The sequence below is a fragment of the Nelumbo lutea genome, chromosome 4 (assembly GCF_056320005.1).
Source record: "Nelumbo lutea isolate HS-2025 chromosome 4, American lotus-T2T, whole genome shotgun sequence".
Taxonomy (NCBI): Eukaryota; Viridiplantae; Streptophyta; class Magnoliopsida; order Proteales; family Nelumbonaceae; genus Nelumbo; species Nelumbo lutea.
Genome location: NC_142687.1, coordinates 22,689,783 through 22,710,470, shown reverse-complemented (window position 1 = coordinate 22,710,470; position 20,688 = coordinate 22,689,783). Strand labels below are relative to the sequence as shown.

At 43.5% G+C, this 20,688-nt stretch overlaps 2 protein-coding genes across 3 annotated transcripts; one reads left to right on the top strand and one right to left on the bottom strand.

Moving 5' to 3' along the window:
* The first annotated feature begins 13,395 nt into the window (after positions 1 to 13,395).
* Positions 13,396 to 15,265, top strand: LOC148854579 (uncharacterized). Of its 2 annotated transcripts, none has more exons than XM_088982234.1 (2): positions 13,396 to 13,711; positions 13,994 to 15,265. In XM_088982234.1, exon 2 carries the CDS (start codon positions 14,032 to 14,034, stop codon positions 14,986 to 14,988), a length of 957 nt encoding a protein of 318 aa, XP_088838360.1. In that variant the 5' UTR covers positions 13,396 to 13,711; positions 13,994 to 14,031; the 3' UTR covers positions 14,989 to 15,265. The 2 variants fall into 2 exon arrangements, with proteins under 2 accessions (XP_088838360.1, XP_088838362.1); XM_088982236.1 differs by lacking the exon at positions 13,396 to 13,711 and adding an exon at positions 13,739 to 13,869.
* Positions 15,266 to 18,802: 3,537 nt separating this feature from the next.
* Positions 18,803 to 20,163, bottom strand: LOC148854578 (uncharacterized). The gene is made up of 4 exons (XM_088984848.1): positions 20,040 to 20,163; positions 19,847 to 19,958; positions 19,648 to 19,745; positions 18,803 to 19,288 (listed from the first exon to the last, which is right to left on the bottom strand). The coding sequence occupies exons 1-4, from the start codon at positions 20,140 to 20,142 to the stop codon at positions 19,128 to 19,130; spliced, it is 474 nt and encodes a 157-aa protein (XP_088840974.1). The 5' UTR covers positions 20,143 to 20,163; the 3' UTR covers positions 18,803 to 19,127.
* Positions 20,164 to 20,688: the final 525 nt, after the last annotated feature.

The window sequence follows — 20,688 nt, the reverse complement described above, 5'->3', positions numbered from 1 at the left end:
TTCTCCTTCCCCCCCCCCCCCTCCCCCCTCTCTCTCTCTCTCTCTCTCTCTCTTCTCCCATTTTTCTCTGCCTCCTACTCTCTTCTTCCCTCCTTTCCTTTGTTCCTCCTCTAATCCCATTCCCTGCAAGAGAGTCAACCAGCATCGTCACTTTGGTTCCAAGGAAAAGGAAGTGCAAACTCGAGAGGTGACTAATGTACGACGCCACTTTTTCGAACAATCTATGTTGCTTGAAAGTTAAAACCCACTTTTCTATCATACTGGCAGGGTTTTTTCTTAAATTCAAATGTCCTATAATTTGGCAACAAAGGATTAAATGAAAAATATTAAATAATTAATAAATGGATAAAAACAGTAGATATGAGACTAACTTAAATAATACAAAGACTTTATGATGTGGGCCCATTCTCTAGATAAAATATGATAAGTCTCTTAAATCAAATAAAATCTACCAAAATTCAAATAAAAAACCTAACATAAATTTTTAACGTAAATGATTAAAAAAATTGAAATAATTTATAGGAAAAATTTCTTATAGGTTGCCTGTAATTTAGGTTGAGTATTAATTTAGTACCCGAACTTTAAAATGCAATAATCTAGTACCTTAACTTTCATTTTGTCACAATCTAATAATTGATGTTAATTCACCGTTAAGTGTCATGGGAAAAGACACAAATGCCCCTTAAGTTTCACCTAATTTTTTTACTATTCATTACCACTGTTCATCATCTCCTTCGTTGAACACCGCCACTATTCCCCACCACAAAAGAGAAAACCAGTGTTCATAGAGTCAGAACTAAACAAAAGTTCACTACATTGTTCCCGCACTGTTCATTACTAATGTTCTAGTCTATGAACATTGTTCACCGCCACTGTTCCAGTCCAAACCATGGTTTCCGCATCATACTGTTTATTGCCACTATGCATCTGCTACCACCGGATTCGTGGGATGGAATTCTTACGGTTTTAAATCCAAACTTACTCCAAAATTGGCAGTGGAATCAGAACCCTTGCAGTTTTAGTGGAGTTACATGCAAGGAGTCAAGAGTTTCGTCTGAGTATTCCAGTTGGGAACAACCATCTACTATTGAATATCCTTCGGGACGTCAATCAGTACCGGACCCAGACAACCTGAAGATGCTAGGTAAAAGGCCTTATGCATAATACGAGGAATGCCTTCAATGTCAAGCATAAGGTAGTTGTGCTTGGTGATGGATTGAGTAACGTCGATGATCGGGGTTTCTTGGAAAGAATCAGTGCCTATCATCCTGTGAGGAACCTGCCTAGTGGTGGAAACCAGAGGAACGCTATCAAGCATGGTGTCAGCAATACTGCTGACGAGATTGGTGGTGATAAAGGGTGATTTGACCCGACCTAGCAAGGGGGGGGACACATGGATATGATCCACCAGTAAAGCCACAACTCAGCGAGGAGAGACTCGTCACTAGGTCGGGAGCTCGGTGATCGGTCACCTTGGTGCAAAGCTACCTCGATATGTAGCCACCTTGGAATTAGGTTACCTCAGCATCCCGACTAGTTTGTGACATAGGAGTCGAAGTGACACGTAATCAGCCCTAGGCAACTCCAAACCCCACATGATCATGCCACACGGCGGTGGGCCTTATCCTTCTCCGTCCGGATCGGGCGGTAACGATAAGGATCGTAAACTGGCACGATACCCTCCGGATAAAATGGGAATGGACCTCATCCATCCAGGCCAAATATCCCGGAACTATTTCATAAGGTTCACGACAGCTCTGTATATAAAGGCAACAACCCCTCCGGGGCCCAAGTATGCATAATATCATCTGCACACTAGCACTCTAGCTCATTTTCAGCTCGCAGTCTACCGCAAGAATACTAACTTAAGCATCGAAGCGACCTCGCCGGGTTAGCCACCCCAGGTTCTCTGAGCTCACTGTTTTGCAGAACAACTAGCTCTGTTACACAACAAAGCTCCAGGTCATCCTCCAAAAGGGAGCATCTAGTTCATGCTCCATCAATTGGCATCATCTGTGGGAACCCGAATGAAAGTTCATCTTAATATCTCAATGGATTCCTCCAGCAACATCGGGAAAGATATCGACATGAACATCACTGAGGGACAAGATTATCCATCAACTCTCCCTCAGGGTCCTACGGTGTGTATCGGTCAGTTTACCATCCCTCTCACAATTTTGGGGTTCCCATCACTGTCTGTACCACAGACCACTTCACAAGTGAGTACCCTGCTCCCCCAGTTGGTCACCTCTTTTTCATAACCAACTGTGATTCCCTTTGGGGTTGGGCACTCGCAATTCGATGACCTGGTGCAATGTGTTTGAACCATGCAAACGCAAATGCAACAAATCCAACATTTCCAACAACATTTCCTTTATCAGTAGCAATTTCCTCCTTTGCACCCTAGCCACCAGCCGGTCCTGCCTTGTTATATTGCCCAATGTCAGAACATCTGCCGATCTCCCCATCATGGTGAAGGAACATCACAGGTACTGACATTCCCCAGAAACCAAACTCCACCACGAGGTGGGGTAGACAAACAATGCACTTCCCGGTTTCTCAAAGGGGGAACCTGGGCAAGAGGTGTGAAGGCAACCAGCTCAATAGAGCTAACCAACTGCAACACCCATGACCTAACAACAATAGGTCACGAAGAGAAGAACATCGACCTGAGGCCCAGGGCGCGGACTCGCGGCAGGTCCCCTGCATGCCTCATCATGATCAACACAGGCCACTCAACCAAGATGAGTCAGTGAACCCTGACCCACCTCGCGGTAGTGTCCAGGAGCGTGAGAGAACTAGGGTCAAGGCACAGGACCAAACTGAGTTCAGTAGCACTAATGCTGAGCCAATGAAGAAGCAACAACGGCGGCGTCGCAAGACTCATCGCTCCTCAGCCAGGAATAGTCTGCTAGCAAAGCCTAGCCAACAGCCAGTCGAGTGGACCAAAGAAAAGGAAGAGGTAAGCTCGGTGGCAACGAAGACCACACCTACCCTTCTGAGTGGGCCATCTCCTCTATCACCCGAGCTCCTAGTGGCCCCGATGCCAAAGGACTTCAAGGTCCCTCCTTTTGACAAGTATGATGGAATGTTCGACCCCAATGATCATGTAGACGCCTTATAGTCTCAAATGCACCTCATCGGGGTTGACAAAGCCTGCATGTGTGTGGCCTTCTCCACCACGTTCAGAGGAGTAGTGCGCACCTATAATAGAAACCTCGCACCGGGCTCCATTATGAGTTGGGCTCAGTTTTCTGATCTGTTCATGGTGCACTTTATCACTAGCAAGAAGTGTCCGAAGTCACATGAGAGCCTTCTGAACGTAGTTCAAAGGGAGGGAGAATCTATAAGAAGCTACATCAAATGCTTCAACGATACATACCTGCAAATACCATACTCTATCTGGCGGTACGTCTCACTGCGACAAAGAAGGGTATTACCCACAAAGAGTTTAAGTGGCACGTGGTGGTGAACAAGCCAAAAAATATTACTGAGTTCCTCAAGCTCACCGACCAGTTCATTGGCATCGAGGAAGAAATCAATTAGAAAGCTGATAATCCGCCGAGCGAAAAGAGGAAGAGATAAGACGAAGGAACAAGACATGATAAGCAAAAGAGAAAGAAAAGTAAGTTCCCAAGTAGAAAGAGAAGCAAGTCCTTGCGTTCAAAAAGTAAGTCTCCCATGCACGGCTACAGGTCGGGTCGGCATTCCAGGACCCCTCCAGTAGAACGGACCAACTACACCCCCTGAATGCTAAGCGAGGAGAGATCCTTATGGCAATCAATGACTCCTCCGTTGTTAGATGGCCACCCAGGATAAGGGGAGATCCAACAACAAGGAACTATAATGTTTACTGCCACTTCCATTAGGATCACGGTCATAGTACGGAGAACTATAGGAATTTCCGTGACGAGATTGAAGAGCTCATCCACCGCGGGTATCTAAAGAACTATATCTTACAAGAGGAAAGAGAGTAGGGAGATCGGTAGTAGCATCGACCGGGAGATCAAAGAAGGAACACCCCTGAGTCTAGCAAGCAGAACGAGCAACCACCTCGGCAATTACCAGAAGAGAGGCAACTCTGCGGGGTGATCAATATGATTACTGGAGGGTCCATTATTGTGAGGTGCACTTCGGCAACCGGAAGGACATTAGTCCGCGAGTTGGAAAATGAGGGTGAAAACCCACCAAAGCGACCTCGTCTTAAAGAACCTATTTACTTCACTGAGGATGATGCGTGCGGGATTCAATATCCACACAATGACACCCTAGTCATAAAACTTAGAATCAATGACTTCGAGGAAGCGGATTCTAGTAGACTCAGGCAGCTCGGCGGACATCCTTTTCAAGACTACCTTCGACAAGCTACAGTTACAGAGGAGCGATCTGAAGCCAATAGACACGCCATTGGTAGGGTTTAGCAGAGAAGAGGTTAGACCCCTTGGTAGAGTTACCATACCAGTGGAAGCAGGCACATGGCCGAACATCGTGCAATTCGAGCACACCTTTTTGGTGATTATGACTCCATCCCCCTACAACGCAATCGTAGGTCGGCCTATCACACATGTCTTACATGGATAGTGTCTACCTATTACGTAGCCATGAAGTTTCCAACTGACTATGGTGTGGGGGTGGTGCAAGGTGACCAACTCGAGTCATGCAAATGCTACGTGACCGCCCTTAAAGGAAAGACAAAGTTGGCGGAAGACATCAAACTAGAGCAACCAGAGGAGCACGCGGAGGAACGAGCTGCCCCAAGAGAATAAATGGTTCACATATCGGTTTCAAAAACTGATCCAGCCAAAATCCTTCAAATCGGTGCATTGATCAATGAGTCGCTCCGAACTCAGCTAGTAAATTTTTTACTTAAAAATTTAGATATTTTTGCTTGGTCCATGACAAAGATTCCCGGAATTGACCCTAAAATAATAACTCACAAGCTTAATGTCAACCCTCTAGTCAAGCTAGTAAGACAAAGAAAACGCAACCTCGCCCCAGAACGATGGAGCATAGTCGATGAGGAGGTCGGGAAGCTCCTCATGGCAGACTTCATTAGAGAAGTCCATTATTCGAGCTGGGTTGCCAAGCCGGTGCTAGTGAAGAAGGCCAACAGCAAGTGGCGTATGTGCGTCGACTATACCAACTTGAACAGAGCATGCCCGAAAGACTGCTTCCCACTGCCTAAGATTGACCACCTAATAGGCATGACCTTGGGGCACAAGTTGCTGAGTTTTTTGGATGCCTACTCTAGTTACAACCAGATTAGGATGGACCCCATTGACCAAGACAAAACCGCATTTGTAACTGAGCTCGGGCTATACTGTTATAAGGTTATGCCATTTGGATTGAAAAACACTGGGGCAACATTCCTACACCTTGCAAATAAAGTTTTTGAACCATTAATTGGCAATAAAATTGAATGTTATGTTGATAACATGGTTGTAAATACCCAACTTTCGAGCTCTCTATTAAATGATTTGAATTACGTTTTTCAAATTCTAAGGGAGTATAACATGAAGTTGAACCCTAACAAATGTATCTTCAGAGTCACATCGGGTAAATTCCTAGGTTAAATAGTGAAATGACATGGCATCAAAGCCAACTTGGAAAAAATTAAGGCTATCCTAGATATGAAACCACCTTAAAAAATAAAGGAAGTCCAAAGACTGACCAATCGTGTAGCATCTCTGAGCCGGATCATGTCTAAGTTGACAGGTTGATGCCTTCCCTTTTTTAAGGCAATATAAAAGAACGAGCACTTCAAATGGACTGAGGAGTGTCGGCTCTCATTTGATGAGCTGAAAAGGTATTTAAGTACCTAACCGGTTCTAACCCGACCTAAGGAGGGTGACGAGTTGAAACTCGATCTCTTCGTGAGCGATGAGGTAGTTAGTTCGGTACTAACTAATAGACCTCTGAGGTAGACTTTACTCAAGCCCGAGGTGTATGGGAGACTGACAAAGTGGTCCATCGAACTAAGAAAATACGACATCCAATTTAAGCCCCGGCCAATGATCAAAGCCCAAGTCTTGGCAGATTTCATCGCAGAATGCACGTTTAGCGTACCAACCTCCGAACTGATTGAGCACGCTATTGCGTTGGAAGCATCATTTAGTGTGGCACTTGTCCCCGTCAGGATTGGACCAATGTGGGACTAGGAGCACTGGATTCTTCACATAGACGGCTCGTCGAATCTGCGAGGCAGTGGCGCTAGGTTGATGCTGTACGACCCAAGCGAGGTGAAACTGGAGTATGCTCTCCGATTCGGATTTGATGCATCGAACAATGAGGCAGAGTATGAGATCGCTGATTGTCGGGTTCAACTTATCAAAGGAGATGGGCAAAAAACACCTCATCGTGTGCAACAACTCACAATTGGTGGTCAACTAGATTAACATCGATTATGAGGCTTGCGACCAAATAATGGAAGCATACTTAACCAAGGTTAGAGAGATTTTACCAAACTTTGGCTCGTGCTTCATTAAGCAGATACCGAGGTCCGAGAACACTGAGGCTGATGCACTGTCTCAATTGGCCAGTACCAGCGAGAACGCGAACCAGATAGTATACATCGAACACCAACCTTGCCCTAGCATTCTCGGGGTGCAAAAGAGGTGGCTCCTGTGTCTGTAGCGGAATCGAGCTAGATAGATCCGCTCATCGACTATCTGCTCCACGGGACCTTGCTAGCAGAACGCAATGCAGCTCAAAGGGTAGAGCGACAGTCAGCTCAGTATGTTCTGATCGATGGGCGATTGTATAGAAGATCCTTCACACTCCCCTACCTATGTTGCTTGCGACCTTTAGAGGTTGATCAAGTACTATGAAATTCATGAGGGACTTTGTAGAGGACACTTGGGGGGCTGGGCACTTGCCTAGAAGGCGTTGAGGCAAGGATATTATTGGCTTACCATGAAGGCAGATCCCCTCAAACTAGTCAAGAAGTGTGACAATTTCCAAAGACATGCCAACATTTGCCGCCTACCTGCTGCCGACCTTAAGTACCTCACCAATCCGTGGTCTTTTGCTCAATGGGGGATTGACATCCTCGAACATTTTCCCCCAGCAACCGTGCAAAGGAGGTTCCTGGTGGTAGTTGTAGATTACTTCACAAAATGGGTGGAGGTCGAGACTTTGATAACCATCACAACTCGGAACATCCAGAAATTCTTTTGGAAGAACATAGTGTGCCACTTCAGACTACCTCGAGTGTTGATATCCGATAATGGGAACTAGTTCGAAAATATCAAGTTCCAGAACTGGTGTGCCGAGATGGGAATCCAACAAAGTTTCACCTCAGTGGCACACCCGCAAGCGAACGGACAAGCTGAGGTGACGAACAAAGTGATTATCCGCGGACTGAAAGCTTGCCTACCCTGAGCTAAGGGATTGTGGGTAGATGAGTTGCCCAGTGCCCTTTGGGCCTATGGAACTACCATTAAAACCACAACAGGTGAGACACCCTTCAACCTTATGTATGGCACAGAGGCAGTGATCCCAATAGAGATCAAAATGCCAACATTGTGATTTGAAGCATATGATGGGGAAGCAAACAATGACGAGCTCCGTACCAACCTGGACCTGATAGAAGAGGTACGGGACTTGGCCTACATTCGGACAACGACTTACCAACAAAGAGTAGCTCGGTACTATAATGCTCGGGTAAGGAAGTGGCAGTTTCATATTGGCGACTTGGTCCTCCGAAAGGTTATGGTACCAGAGCCCGATGTGCGTAACGTAGGACCGAATTGGGAAGGTCCTTATCATGTAAGATGGGTATTCGAGGAAGGCACGTATGAGCTCGAAAGCATGGAGGGAAAGCAAGTACCTCATGCCTAGAACGTCAACAACCTAAGGAGATACTACCTATGAGCTTGTTTGTGGGATTACTGAGCTGGAGAAAGGACAATGAGTCACTCCCAGAAGCCTAAGGGCTATGAGACCGAGCTAGAGAGAGGACAATGAGTCACTCTCAGTGTGACCTAGTCGCTATAGGTCATAAAAAAAGGGAAAGGGCTCAGCTACATCAGTATATGAAAGAAGGTAGCCAATACACAGACAGGTCAGGCATATGCTCTATAGTGCCTATCTACTTCGACGTACAACAACGTTGCCTATAGCAATTCGGAGCCTAGCTCGCTAGCTCAACACTTTGGGATAACCAACACTTAGAAAAATTTTTCTCGACATACAAGACTTTTTGAACTTTTGTATTTCATTAGATGAAAATTCGAAAGTACATAGCAAAAAAAAAAAAGAAAGAAAAGAGAGAAGAAGAAAACACAAAACTAACTACAGTTTCAACTGAGCTCGGAGGCTCGAGATATGCACATAACTACAAGAGGGTCCAAGAAAAGAGGCAAGTTCAGACATCGGACTTTCCAAAATCTCCTCCAGCAGGTAGGTCGGTCTCGGTCTCCATGTGATCCTCCTCCGCTTTGTCTCAATCCCACTTCGAGGAGTTCATCATCACTTTCTCCCTCTTCAGAGTCAGGTTCCTCATCGGCCTCCTTCACTATCTTTGGAGTAACGGAAGACATGGAGATGGATCCGAGGTTAAGCTCGGGGAACTTATCCGCACCAGCCACCTGCAGAGCTTGAAGCCCGATTGATACGAGCCAAAACTATACTCGATTTGGAGGTCGTGAAACTCGGGGGTATCCTTGAACTCCTTAACAACACGATCTCTTTCTTGAATCCTCGCCTCCTGAATTGTGGTGTCAAAGATTTCGGTGCACTTCCTGATCATTGCCTCGAGGTTTTCATTCTCTTGGTTGAGAGCTTCCTTCTCCCCCTTGAGCTTTTTCTTTTCCTCCATTAGTAGCAGAATCAGCTCCTCCTGGATTCGAGCTCCTTTCTTTGCCCTAAGAATTTCGTCCCGAGCTAGGTCCAACTCGTGATGAAGCTTTCGATCATTCTCTTCGGCTTCCCAAGCTTGCTTCAAGTGAAACTCAGATTGATAGACTAGCGAGTGGATAGAAGAGTTCACCTAAAAAGGAAAGCAAGTGTAAGTATTACCGAAGAAAGAATAAGAAAATAGTTGAAGGGGTAGGTTACTTACAACTATACAGTAGCTGACTACTCTTCCTTCGAACTGACTTGTTGGCATGTTAGCCCACTCCGCGACCTCCTCAGGGAACAATACGTCTTTGCTCTTGAAGAGCCTGAGTCTCGGAGTCATTATGCTTTCCTTTGCCGAGTGGGGATGAGGCTCGGGCACCGAAGTACCTTCGGGTTCGGAAGGAACCAAAGGGGTAGCCTCCTCGCGATGAGACCTTTTCGAGGCCTTTCTTTTCTTTCCCTTCTGAACGCTCTTCAGGAGGTTAGCTGCATCGACAACCATCATAGCTCCTACAAAGAAAAAAAAATCCAATTAGCTACGAACTAAGGTAAGTGCAAATAAGAGAAAAAGAGAGAAGTAACGTGTGCGCCGAGGTAGAGGTCTACCAGGAGGAAGCTCGCACAAACTTCTCCTCGGATAGGAAATCTCCCATCTCTAGGCCAAGGTCCCTCTAAGAACGGATGATTGCCCTGGCCTCTGCATCCAGCCTCACCCCAGGGTCTTTAATGGCCACTCGCCAGTGAGTCGAGAATAGCCATGCTTTGGGGTTTCGAAAAAAGAAGTATCTTTTCTTCCAAGCTAATACCTTGTTTGGGTTACTGAACAAAGCCTTGTACCTGAGGCGAGGTGAAATGTAGTAACTTCATCGGGTGTCGCTGAGCAGACAAAAGTAATTTTTCTTAATGGACCAAATCGAGCTAAAGGTATCAAGAGAGAGAGGTCAGTTATACTCGTGGAAGAGTGAGATCATACCAAAAATAGTACGGATGGAGTTTGGGTGAAGCTGATCGATGGTGATGTTAAAGAACTTAATAATCTCTATGATGAAGGGGTGGAGCAAGAAGCGCAACCCGACTACAAGTTACTCCTCAAAAACCGTGACCTCATAATGGTCATGATCCCAAGGGTACCGACCCAAGGGAATACTGAAGACAAGGGTGTTGGGGAGACGGTAACGAGCTATTAAGGACAATAACCTGTCTGAGGTCATCGTGAAAGGACCAAAGTTGTTTGGGTCCTGACTTCAAGTAGAAGATGAGACCCCCTCTCCGGAGGTCGGCAGCTCTACCTAAGGATCGGGCTCCTCAAACCAAGCTGGCCCGATTCCAGGTAAAGGCACTTTCCCTGAAAGGTTCAAGTAGGAGCTATCCGATGAAGAGCTAGCCTCACCAGTGGGTGTTGAGGACCGCATCTCGACACCCTTGGGCTCACTAGAATCGCTAAGGAGCCTATCTATGCTAAGGCTAGACATATTGGACAGAAAAAAAAAAGAAGAAAAAAGAAAAAGGGATAACTAACACAAGAAGACGAACTCACCAAAGAAAGCAGAAACAACCTCGGACACAAGGGGAGAGAATGGTGAGCAGAAGGACTTCAACACGATCTCAAGAAAGCTCAGTTACACAATTTATGGTGAGGAAGATGGGCCCTTCGGCCCCTACTTATAATCCACTGCATCCGACGATCATTGGTTGTGATCTACGCGATTCGACGACTTTCATGGAAACCGGTTACATGCTACCCGAGGACGAAATCGGTTGAACGCATTCTTTGATGTTTGCGGAGTTTATAAACGGTGTGGCGTTCATGCGTAGCCGACAGGCGATCTAGGTCATTTCCTGGTTGAGCCGGGTGGTCCCATAGAACCAACCAAGAGAACCACCCCCCTTGTCACTTGGTCATCGTGCCAAATCCACTCGGGCTTTTCATGAACTCCCCACACCAGGTCAAGACTCTTTGGCACATAGAGTGTGGGGCAATTGATGAAGGGTGATTTGACCCAACCTAGTAAGGGGGGGACACGTGGATATGATCTGCCAGCAAAGCCACAACTCAACGAGGAGAGACTCGTCGGTGATTGGTTACTTCAGCGCAAAGCTACCTCGATATGTAGCCACCTTGGAATCAGGTCACCTCGGCGTCCCGACTAGTTCGTGACATAGGAGCCGGAGTGACACGTAATTGTCCCTAGGCAACTCCGAACCCCATGGGATTACGCCACACGACGGTAGGCCTTATCCTCTCTCTGTCCGGATCGGCCAATAACGATAAGGATCGTAAACTGGCACGATACCCTCCGGATAAAACGGGAACCGACCTCATCCATCTAGGTCAAAGATCCTGGAACTATTCCATAAGGTTCACGATAGCAACCCCTTCGGGGCCCAGGTACGCATAATATCATTTGCACACTAGCACTCTAGCTCATTTTCAGCTAGTAGTCTCCCGCAAGAATACTAACTTAAGCATTGGAGCGGCCTCGCTGGGTTAGCCACCCTTAGTTCTCTAAGCTCACTGTTTTGCAGAACAACCAGCTCATCACACAGTGAAGCTTCAGGCCATCCTCGAGAAGGGAGCATCCAGTTCGTGCTCCATCAGGTGGCACCGGGACCCGAGGTGGCAATGCAGACTCTCGGAAGGCCTCAACACATGAGCGTAACCCTTTTGCAGCAAAGATGCCACCTTGTTCGTGTCTGGGGAAAACATTGCAGATTATGAAGGAGCGGGTGAGGGCTTGGGGTATTTTCATGGACTCTCCACCTGGGTAGGCAAAGAGAGTGGTTAGTTGGTTACACCTTCCTGTTCGAGAGCTTTGATGAGCACATTAGCACCTTTTTTGGGTTCATCGGGGGCGAATCGAGGAACGAAAGTTGATGGAGAGGAGGGTGAGGTGGTGATGCTAGTAGTGGTGAAGGCAGTGGCAGCGGCGATGGAGTGTTTTGGCTTCCTATCTAAGACGCTGTTTGCGATGTAGAGAGGACAAAAGGAACTGGGTTTCTGGTGGTTTGTCGAGAGGGGGAGCGAGATTTGGTAATGGAGTTTCAGTGAATTGAAGGAAGGGAAGTGGGAAGGCCTTGAGAGGGAGAGTTGTGTAGAGGTAGACGCCATTGATGACATCGAAAGGGATAACGTGTAGGGTTTCAGAGGAAGAAAGATTTATGCATGGCACATGTATATATCTAGATACGTACAAGAAGAGCCCACTAGTGACGCCATCGTTGGAGCTGGAGCATTAGAATGATCAAGATCTAGGGCTCAACTGCTCAATGAGATAGGGTTTTAATGGCAAATTCCTGTGAAGAGCGTTCGGAATGAAGAGAAAGGGATGGAACGGTCAAAGTTTTCATAAATGTTAGTTTTGGTATTACGAAATTTTTTAACCTGCACTTGATATCACGTAAGGGTTCTAATTGACGGTGAGTTAACGTTGGGCACTAAATTGTTGCAAAATGAAAATTCATGTACTAAAATGTCGCATTTTAAACTTCGGATACTAAATTGGCACTCAACTACTTATCAGAAAGTTTTTCTATTTATATTAATGGGCCCGTACTCAGTACGGGGTCATGCCTAATAAACAATCAAAACTAGGGTTTTTCATTTTTATGAACTGTCATGTAGAGTTTTAAAAATTAACGCGGACGCTGAACCATTTTTGCCTGCAGGTTAAATAGGTTAGACCATGGACATAAAGCAAAATACCTATATGTGGTTCATACTAGGTCTAATTTATATATTATTATTATAATTTTAGATTTTTATAAATAAAAAAATCGAAATTTGGAGCAAAAAAGAGTTCTTTGGGGTAAAAAACGAAATATAGATCTCCAAAAGTCAGCTATAAAAACTTTAACAGTTAAACCGCCGGGATCCATGTATACATAACCAAGTCAATGATTTTTATTTTTTAATTGATATATGCAGGTTTTAAGAAAACTGGAGCTGAAAGCATTACCAAGTCAATGATTCAATACGTTATTACACCTAGCATTGGACCTATCTGGCTATCTCCAATACATTACTTACTCCCAATCCTAAATTCCTAATATTAAATATTAGGTAAATACTAATCGTTATCCCTTCTGAATTGACACCATGATCGGCCAGTGGTTTTTGAAAAGCAAGGGAACTCCTGGTATTAGAAGAAGATTCTGGTCTGGCGACAAAACCCATTTTTAGATGGTACAATGTGATGCCAATGGGCTTGGAATTTTCAAGCCCAAGTCCTAAGTCCTAATGCAATTGGCCAGCCACCCTTAGAATTGAAGAGAAAACTCCACGTGTCAGGTGCAGAAAGTATGTTTAACAACACGCATCGCTGTCCTTTATCTGCTGTTCACCTCTGAAGTATCTTAAATGGGAAAAAGAGAGATTCTTTTTTTGCCAACGTGTCTTTGTTTTAAACATAAAAGAATGAGAAGAGGGATCTAGAATCATATGGGGACTGGAATGCTGTAGAAACAAATTAAAAAACACGTCAGAACTCTGAAATGCTGTAAAGCAAAGGTGGGCCACTTGAGTAACATGAGTGGGGGTGGAGTTATCGGGCTTTAGTTGTTGACTTGTTGTTGCTTGTTAGTTGTTACACCTTAACAATCCTACTCATTCCTTTCTGCACTTTAAATTTGAAAAGGATAATATATAATGATAATCAGTCTCCATTGACTCCAGTCGCAACAGCTTCGACCCTCGACCCTCAAATCAGATGGCCACCACAAGGTAAAAACTCCGCAGTTTTCCTCCTTTTCGTTTCGTTCCTCTATATATATCTATATGTGTGGGTGTAAGCAAGGCAACCATCGTAAGCTTTTCCACATTGGGGGTTGGGACAAGTCATCGAACAGTGCGAGTGTGAAACCGTCTCATAAGGTGCACTTCTCACTCTTATGCTCTTTACAAGCATTCCCTTTTTATTGTTTTCGTTTTGTTAGCAATCGTTGAATTTGGAGGATGAATTTTGTACTTATCTGGGTTATCTTTTGTTTACGCCTCCGAGAGGCGGGTGATGTTAGTTCCATCAATTTTGGGTTGGTTTTGGTGATTTAAGGATTTCCTGAATCTCGGCTTTCTGATTGGCTTGTGGGTTTACTTTCTTTTTTCACTGACTGATTAGTGTTTTGTTTTGGTGGTTTTTTTTTTAATGGTTTTTAGGGTTTGGTTCATGTTTTAGCTGATAGTGTTTCCGAGATATGTTGGTTCTTAGCATGGACTCGAAGAGGCAGAGACGCCCAAATGTCAGATTGGTAGAGATAGGGGACGTTCCTGCGGCTTTTGCTTGTGGCTTTTCTCACAAAGCTAAGGAAAGTTTGGAAGACAATAGATGGAAATATGAGCTGGATAGCTATAGAGAAACTGATTTTAATAATCCCGTTTATGGATTTTCTATGCCAAGGTCATCCGGATTAACAGTTTCAGATCCTAGTGTATCTCCAAGGGTTTCGTCCGATACGCAGCACAGCAGAGAGAATAGGAACCCTAACTCTTCGAAATTTGTTTCTGAATTTGCGAGTACGGGTGAAACTAATGCTGGTAAACCTATGTTGGATTTTGGAACAGTAAAGCGCAAGGGCCGGCTCATGAAGAGGAGAGGGCGGAGTACCAGAGGTAACAATGGTGTTGTTGGCAGAGCTTGGAGTTCTAAGTTTTGTCCTGACATGAGTTATGGAAATGAAAGAGGGTTTAGGGGCTTCGAGTTTGGTCCTGCATCAAATCCATGTTGCGATGTTTACACTGTTGAGGGGTTCAAGGATTCATCAGACCGTGATACTTCAAATACAAGCAAAGAAGCTCATGAGAATAACTGCTTAGAACCCATTTCCGATGCACAGGCAAGGGGAGATTCTGATGAGCATTGGGTAGGGGATGCTTGTAGAGGAGACGGTGCCTTGTATTCTGATGATGGACCCTGTATGGCTCATAAATCAAGTGGTGGATATGACGATATGGGTAGTAGTGGTGTAAATAGTGTTAGAAGATGGTTGGAGGAGCTAGGGTTTGGTAGTTATTCTGATATATTTGAAATGCATGAGGTGGATGAGGATGTGCTGCCCTTACTTACAATTGAAGATCTCAAAGAGATGGGCATAAATGCTGTTGGGACTCGGCGGAAGATGTACACTGCAATCCAACATCTAAGGGAAGGATGACTTTCTGTTTGATAAAACTACTTCAGTAAATGGACAGGTAATCTTGCTCCTAGCAGCTTTTTGTCTAACCAAATAACACGTGTGAAATGTAATCTTGGAAGCTTTTTTCTTTGATGTTTTTATTCTCATGTTCATGGATGATCCTAACTTCACCTGTTTTCATATATTCTGGGTCATTTTTCTGACATTTTATGCAGTGTTATACATCAATCACCAACTCTGTAGTTGTAGCTTAAATGCTGACAAAACAAAGAAAAGTAATGATCCCTTTGCCCCCTTTTCTTATGCTTTCTAATGGAGTACTCCGTAATAAAATGATATCAAGTTTCTCAATTTTTGGGTATCTAGGAAGTGCTAATTTAAGTTTATATGTAAATTAACAAGAGTTAAGTTATTATACAACAAAACTGTTTTTTGATGAGATGAGTTCACTGTGGTGTTAAATAGTGACTTTTTTTTTCATATAGAATTGTGATATGAATAGGCTAGCATGCAAGAAGGTTGCTGTTTTGTCATTTGCTGAAGTTGTAAAGATGGGTTTTGAATCAAGGGCTCTCTAATAAAACTCAGGCCATACCTCCCCTCCCCTCCCCCAACACACATACATGCACAAAACAATGGAATCTCATTATTTAACACCCACTCCATGACTGAAGGGTTTGTATCCATTGAAGATCAGATTTTTATAAGGAGAACTACCAATTCTAGATGGCCCATTGGCATCTTACTATCAAAACTACAGCCATATGATTGATGAAATAAGATCTCTGAGTAAACTCTGTATGTGTATATTCAACTACTCTAATTTGCATTTTCTTTTCTGGAGCTGGTTAAATGGATAGGAAATTTAGATCTCTACTTCATATGGATGTTGGTCCCTTGGTCCCAATGATCAATACTGTGCACAAGTTTGTAAGGAAAGTCTTAATTCATTTAAAACCATATAAGTGGTCTACCCATTTATAACCTTGGGAACTATTTGTTACAAGAGGATATTGAAGGAAGTGACAATCTGATGGGGATTTGAACGCTCTGTGGTAGTGCCTACTTTCATGCCTTCATTGAACTAATCTTAGCAATCCTTTCTATCCTGGACAAACGTTCAGTTTTATAACCCTTGACATGGTGGCTTCTGTTGGGAAATCATGTTCCCCGTCCTCTTCTTCCACTCTTCTGTGAATGCTAGAACCTAGAAGTTTAGAGCAGACTGCAGACCCACTTTGTTTCCCATTTGAAGGACTGATGGGGATTTGGATGGTCTTCCTCCCTTTACATTGACCAACTTTGACTGCAAAGCTTGCTTCCATTTTTTGGAAACAAACTTTGTTCCTATTTTGAATGTAAAAACAGTGGAAAAACAAATTTACTTCCCATTCAGTGTAAAAACATCTGCAAAACTGAACTAGAGTGCAGATTTGCTTTGGTTCTGCATATACATCCTTATCAAGCGCATTTATAAACCATGATGGCACCAGCATGTTTTTCGTCAATGATGAAAAAAATTGTAAGACCCTCTTTGAATGTTAGAAGCGATGCGATTGTGCTGCTCTAAGAAGTAGCCTATTTGGGAGGGCTATTCAGTGGCCTTTGGCTTTGTAAGGTAGGTCCTATTTAGACAGCCTATAAGCAATGTCTGTAATGTTTGATGAAAAAACATGAAAAGCCCAAGTTGGCTGTATTTCAGCTAAAAAAAAGACTTTTCTATGAAGCTTCTTTTAGTGGTTTCTTCAAAGCAGCTCAACAAAAACAACTCGGTGCCTGTTTGGGAGGGCTTTCAGGATGTGGCTACTGGTGTTCATAGTCGGGCCTCACATGGGAACATCAGAAGCTATGTTTGGTAAAAATCCAAAAAGCGTGCACTGTGCTCCAAACATGAGAAACACAACTGTAATATAAGAAGCTACTCTACGTAGCTTCTCTAGAACATGGGTGCTCAACTACCACGGCTCTATCATCACAACTCACCTCCGATGCAGAAGCCGTATCAAACGGGCTCTCAACCAAAGCTCCTTTATAGTTGATCCTTGACGAAGGTTTGGCCTTCTACTTTCTATGCCCGACCAGGGTGAGGACCCTACTTCTCGTTTTTCTCTAAAGTTAAATACCAGCCCATGGGGCGTGGCAGTGATCCAGATGTGGATTTGTAGACCGGCATTAGAAAGAATTATTTCCTCATTCCTTGGCCTTAATATTTCTCATGGAGGATGCATGTATGATATATGCTTTCGAATGTAGGGACTGCTTCTAAGAGAAATAAAAAAAAAAGGGAAAAAGTCTCTCACTAAGTCCATACTTGGCTTCCACATCATGTAGTTGAGACAAACACCATCATGTCCTAGGTTGAAGGATATATTGTTGCCATATCAGGCCGGATTAGTACAAAGTTGGACTATCATGGGGTTCTCACAAAATCTAACTGGTTTGTTTTGTATCTCAAGTCCCACCTCCTAAGAGATGATTCATGCTGGATGTGCCAAACATGTTACTTGAGTAAGAGAGCGGGTTGTAAAACCTATGCAACTTATCAAATATCATCAGGGCATGGGGTTGGTATTGATCGGACTAAATGCCTAAATCCAGCCTTTGCTTCTAGAAGCCAATGGGTTGGTTAGCTTGTCCTCACTCATCACGTCACTCGGGGTGTTTTTTTTTTGGATTTTGAGAAGAGGAAATTGGTCAAATTATCAGATAAAGTTTATTTTCCTGCTTCTAGTCTTCTAGGTGGATAAATAACGATTTTAGTAGGGGGGATTGTCAACACTTGAATGGGACAAAAATATCCTTTTTAATATTGAATTATTATGGGTAAATATATTTATCCGGATAAGTCTTTCCTAGGAAACTCTTACCTGCGTAAGTAGCTTATCGAAAATTGAAAGGAGCCTCATTGGTGTGAAACAATTTGGCCATCCCTCAATGTCACGCTGCAAATGAATCAGTAACCCTATTAAAATTCCTAATTGACGAAGATCAAATAATTTATAGGATTGAAATAATTTTAAAGCTGTGGGAATTAGGATAAGTTGGTCTAGAAATATGAAATGTGTTTCACAGTTTACTAATTGTTCTTGAGATATAGATTGGTTTGGCTCCATGATCCCAGCCGGGCCCCTGGCCACATAAACGAAAGGACGGAAATAGGACTTGAGTTAGCTTAGATTTAAGACTGAGTAGGATCATCATCAAGTTATAGTTGAATCAGGCAAAGGCAAATCCTGATCCATCGCCAATTCGCCATGTATGCATGCATGCAGAATCCTTGGTCCAAATCAAACATGCAGTGGGATCTTATTTTAATAGTGGGCTGTACGCGGGATGACAATGGGGTTGTTGATGAGTCATAGGCTGGAAGTGTGGAAATGGATTTCGCATCCCACAAACCCAAACCCAAAGTAGATGTCCTAACTTCAAGAATTCACATGCTCATATTTGCTTTGTGTTTGTGAATCCACTTCGGGAACCGGATTGCGGGTGGAAGGATAGCTCTCTCCGAGTTCAATAGGATTAGGATTAGTACAGTCAAATCCGTCGACGGGTCAAATTAACTTGGGAATTGTAGTATATATATTCCAAGAAGCAAGAGCCAAAGAGCCCAAAGAGCCCAAAGAGCTTCTCCATTGTACTTCCACCCTCGGTTTCATTAAACAAACCCAGAATAAGTCTAATATGAGATGAGATAAATAGGTACGGTACGAGGAGGTTGGTGAGTGTGAAATTAATTTACTCCAAACCCCTCCCCCTCTCTTTCCCTTAACGAGACATAGTTTTGTTTACTAAGTAATGTTATGTAATTTGATTGTGTTTGATTCTTGTAACTTGTGAGGGAGACACTGTCTCTTTATACTTGCAATTTTCAAAGCTTAGAAATCACAAAAAGGAGCTCTCTTCTCTCTGTCTCTCAACCTAGCTTGGTGGCTACAAGTACTGTTTTGCTAAGTAATGTCGGCCACAACACGGCTTCAAAAAACAAAAAGATGACAACTCTTCATTTCTCTGAACTAACTAGCTTCATCCTTGAGTAAATACAAAGCACTTTCCATCAATTAATTCCCATCTTTATCATAGAGATAACATCTTCATGTAAAAAAGTAGGTAGTGTTACCAGAAGTAGAGAGTAATTAAAGACCCTACTTCTTTCTTCATGGCCTAACGGTAACGGACACGGCCTTGTTATGCATGGGCGTCCGTCTTCTCACTTTGGCGTAGTCCATTGTAAAATATTGCCAGGTGTCTGGTCTTTCCACCCAACTCTGTCTTGTCCCTTCTCTTCCATCTCGCATGCTTGGAGTGTTTATTACACCTTGATGCACATAAATCCAACCAAAAAGAACAAAATTAATAAGAAGAATATAGAAGTTTCAAATACGAGCAAATTAAAAGCCAATAAAATTAAGGTGCGACCAGTTGAAAGCATTAACCCAAGAAATTAATTAAAAAGGGTAATCTAAGATCAGCGCTAATTTTCTTTTAATAACTGATCATAAGCTTGGTTAACATACAACGATGGTAATGCATCCTTTGACCTTCAGATAATAGCTCCCAAGCTAGCTAGTCTAAGCTATAATGGTTTGGAATAATATAATTGGGATTAGGGTGTATGGCCTGAAGACAAAGTGTATATATGTTGGCTTCCTGCTGTGTCGTTGATTTTATATAAACAGTATAAGAACTTGTAATTATAATAATATCTCACCTGAAAGGGCTCTACTTTGTTTATAGTCTGCAGCAATGCAGTCTTCCACCTCATATCTTTGAACCTGCACGCCAGAGAAATATACAAGGATTAGTGAAAGAGAACTTGGGGTGGGGGAGTATAGAAGCAGTAGTAATACAAGAAAAGAGTTTGTAGTTACACTACAAAAATGACGAATAATTAATGCATATGGAATGCTTTCTTACCATGGTCTTCTCGAATAATTGCAGCTTCCTGATTGGCAGTTTAGTAATAAGCGAAAGGTCGATATCATGAGCTGTTTCAACTTGTAGATAAAATTGCATCAGAGAGAGAGAGAGAGAGAGAGAGAGAGAGAGAGAGCGAGCGAGTTACTCACCTTGTTGATGAGCTGACTTCTGCTGAGTTTGGAGAGAAGCAGAGGGTGTTATCAAAATGGAAAGGCCAATAAAAAGCGTTGTGATGTTAACCATCAACTCCATTTCCTCGCTCTGAAATTAACTTACGTGTGAGATTTCCTTGTTTCTGGCTGTGATTTTATCTTATGTAAACCGAGGAGAGAGAGAGAGAGAGAGAGAGAGAGAGAGAGAGAGAGAGAGAGAGAGGCTCGCACCAACTGCAGGGTTCCAGACCAAAAACAAGTCCTTACTCCTTATATAATGAGTGAGGGAGGATGGAAGAACTTGGAAGGCGCACGGGCCGGCAGGATCTTGAGTCTGGAGCCACCATTAAATTCCGTTTTCAACCATGCATATATAATAATCTTGATGTATAGAGCTTATTCACAGTCAGATTGCCTCCAACTTATAATGTAAATATTGCTAATGAGCATATATGCATGGGACCCATCTGATGGTGGGTCCTGTGGTTCTTTGCCTAGATGGCATGGGGTTCTAGGTGTTGTCATGAATAATGATCCGTTAGCATGCAAATTTGGTAACAGAAGGAGCTCCCTTGCCAAGTTAATAAACATTAACCAATCAGTTGGTTTGAGGTTTGTGTTCTGCCAAACGCTGAAATATTAATTG

What these genes read in the sequence shown, in the direction of transcription:
- LOC148854579 (XM_088982234.1), top strand. Translation starts at nt 14,032, where the DNA reads ATGTTGGTTCTTAGCATGGACTCGAAGAGGCAGAGACGCCCAAATGTC.
- LOC148854578 (XM_088984848.1), bottom strand. Translation starts at nt 20,142, where the DNA reads ATGGAGTTGATGGTTAACATCACAACGCTTTTTATTGGCCTTTCCATT. An exon ending in ATTAATTATTCGTCATTTTT is followed by an intron (nt 19,746 to 19,846) that starts GTAGTGTAACTA and finishes TCTGGCGTGCAG; the next exon opens with GTTCAAAGATATGAGGTGGA. An exon ending in TAATTACAAGTTCTTATACT is followed by an intron (nt 19,289 to 19,647) that starts GTTTATATAAAA and finishes ATGTGCATCAAG; the next exon opens with GTGTAATAAACACTCCAAGC.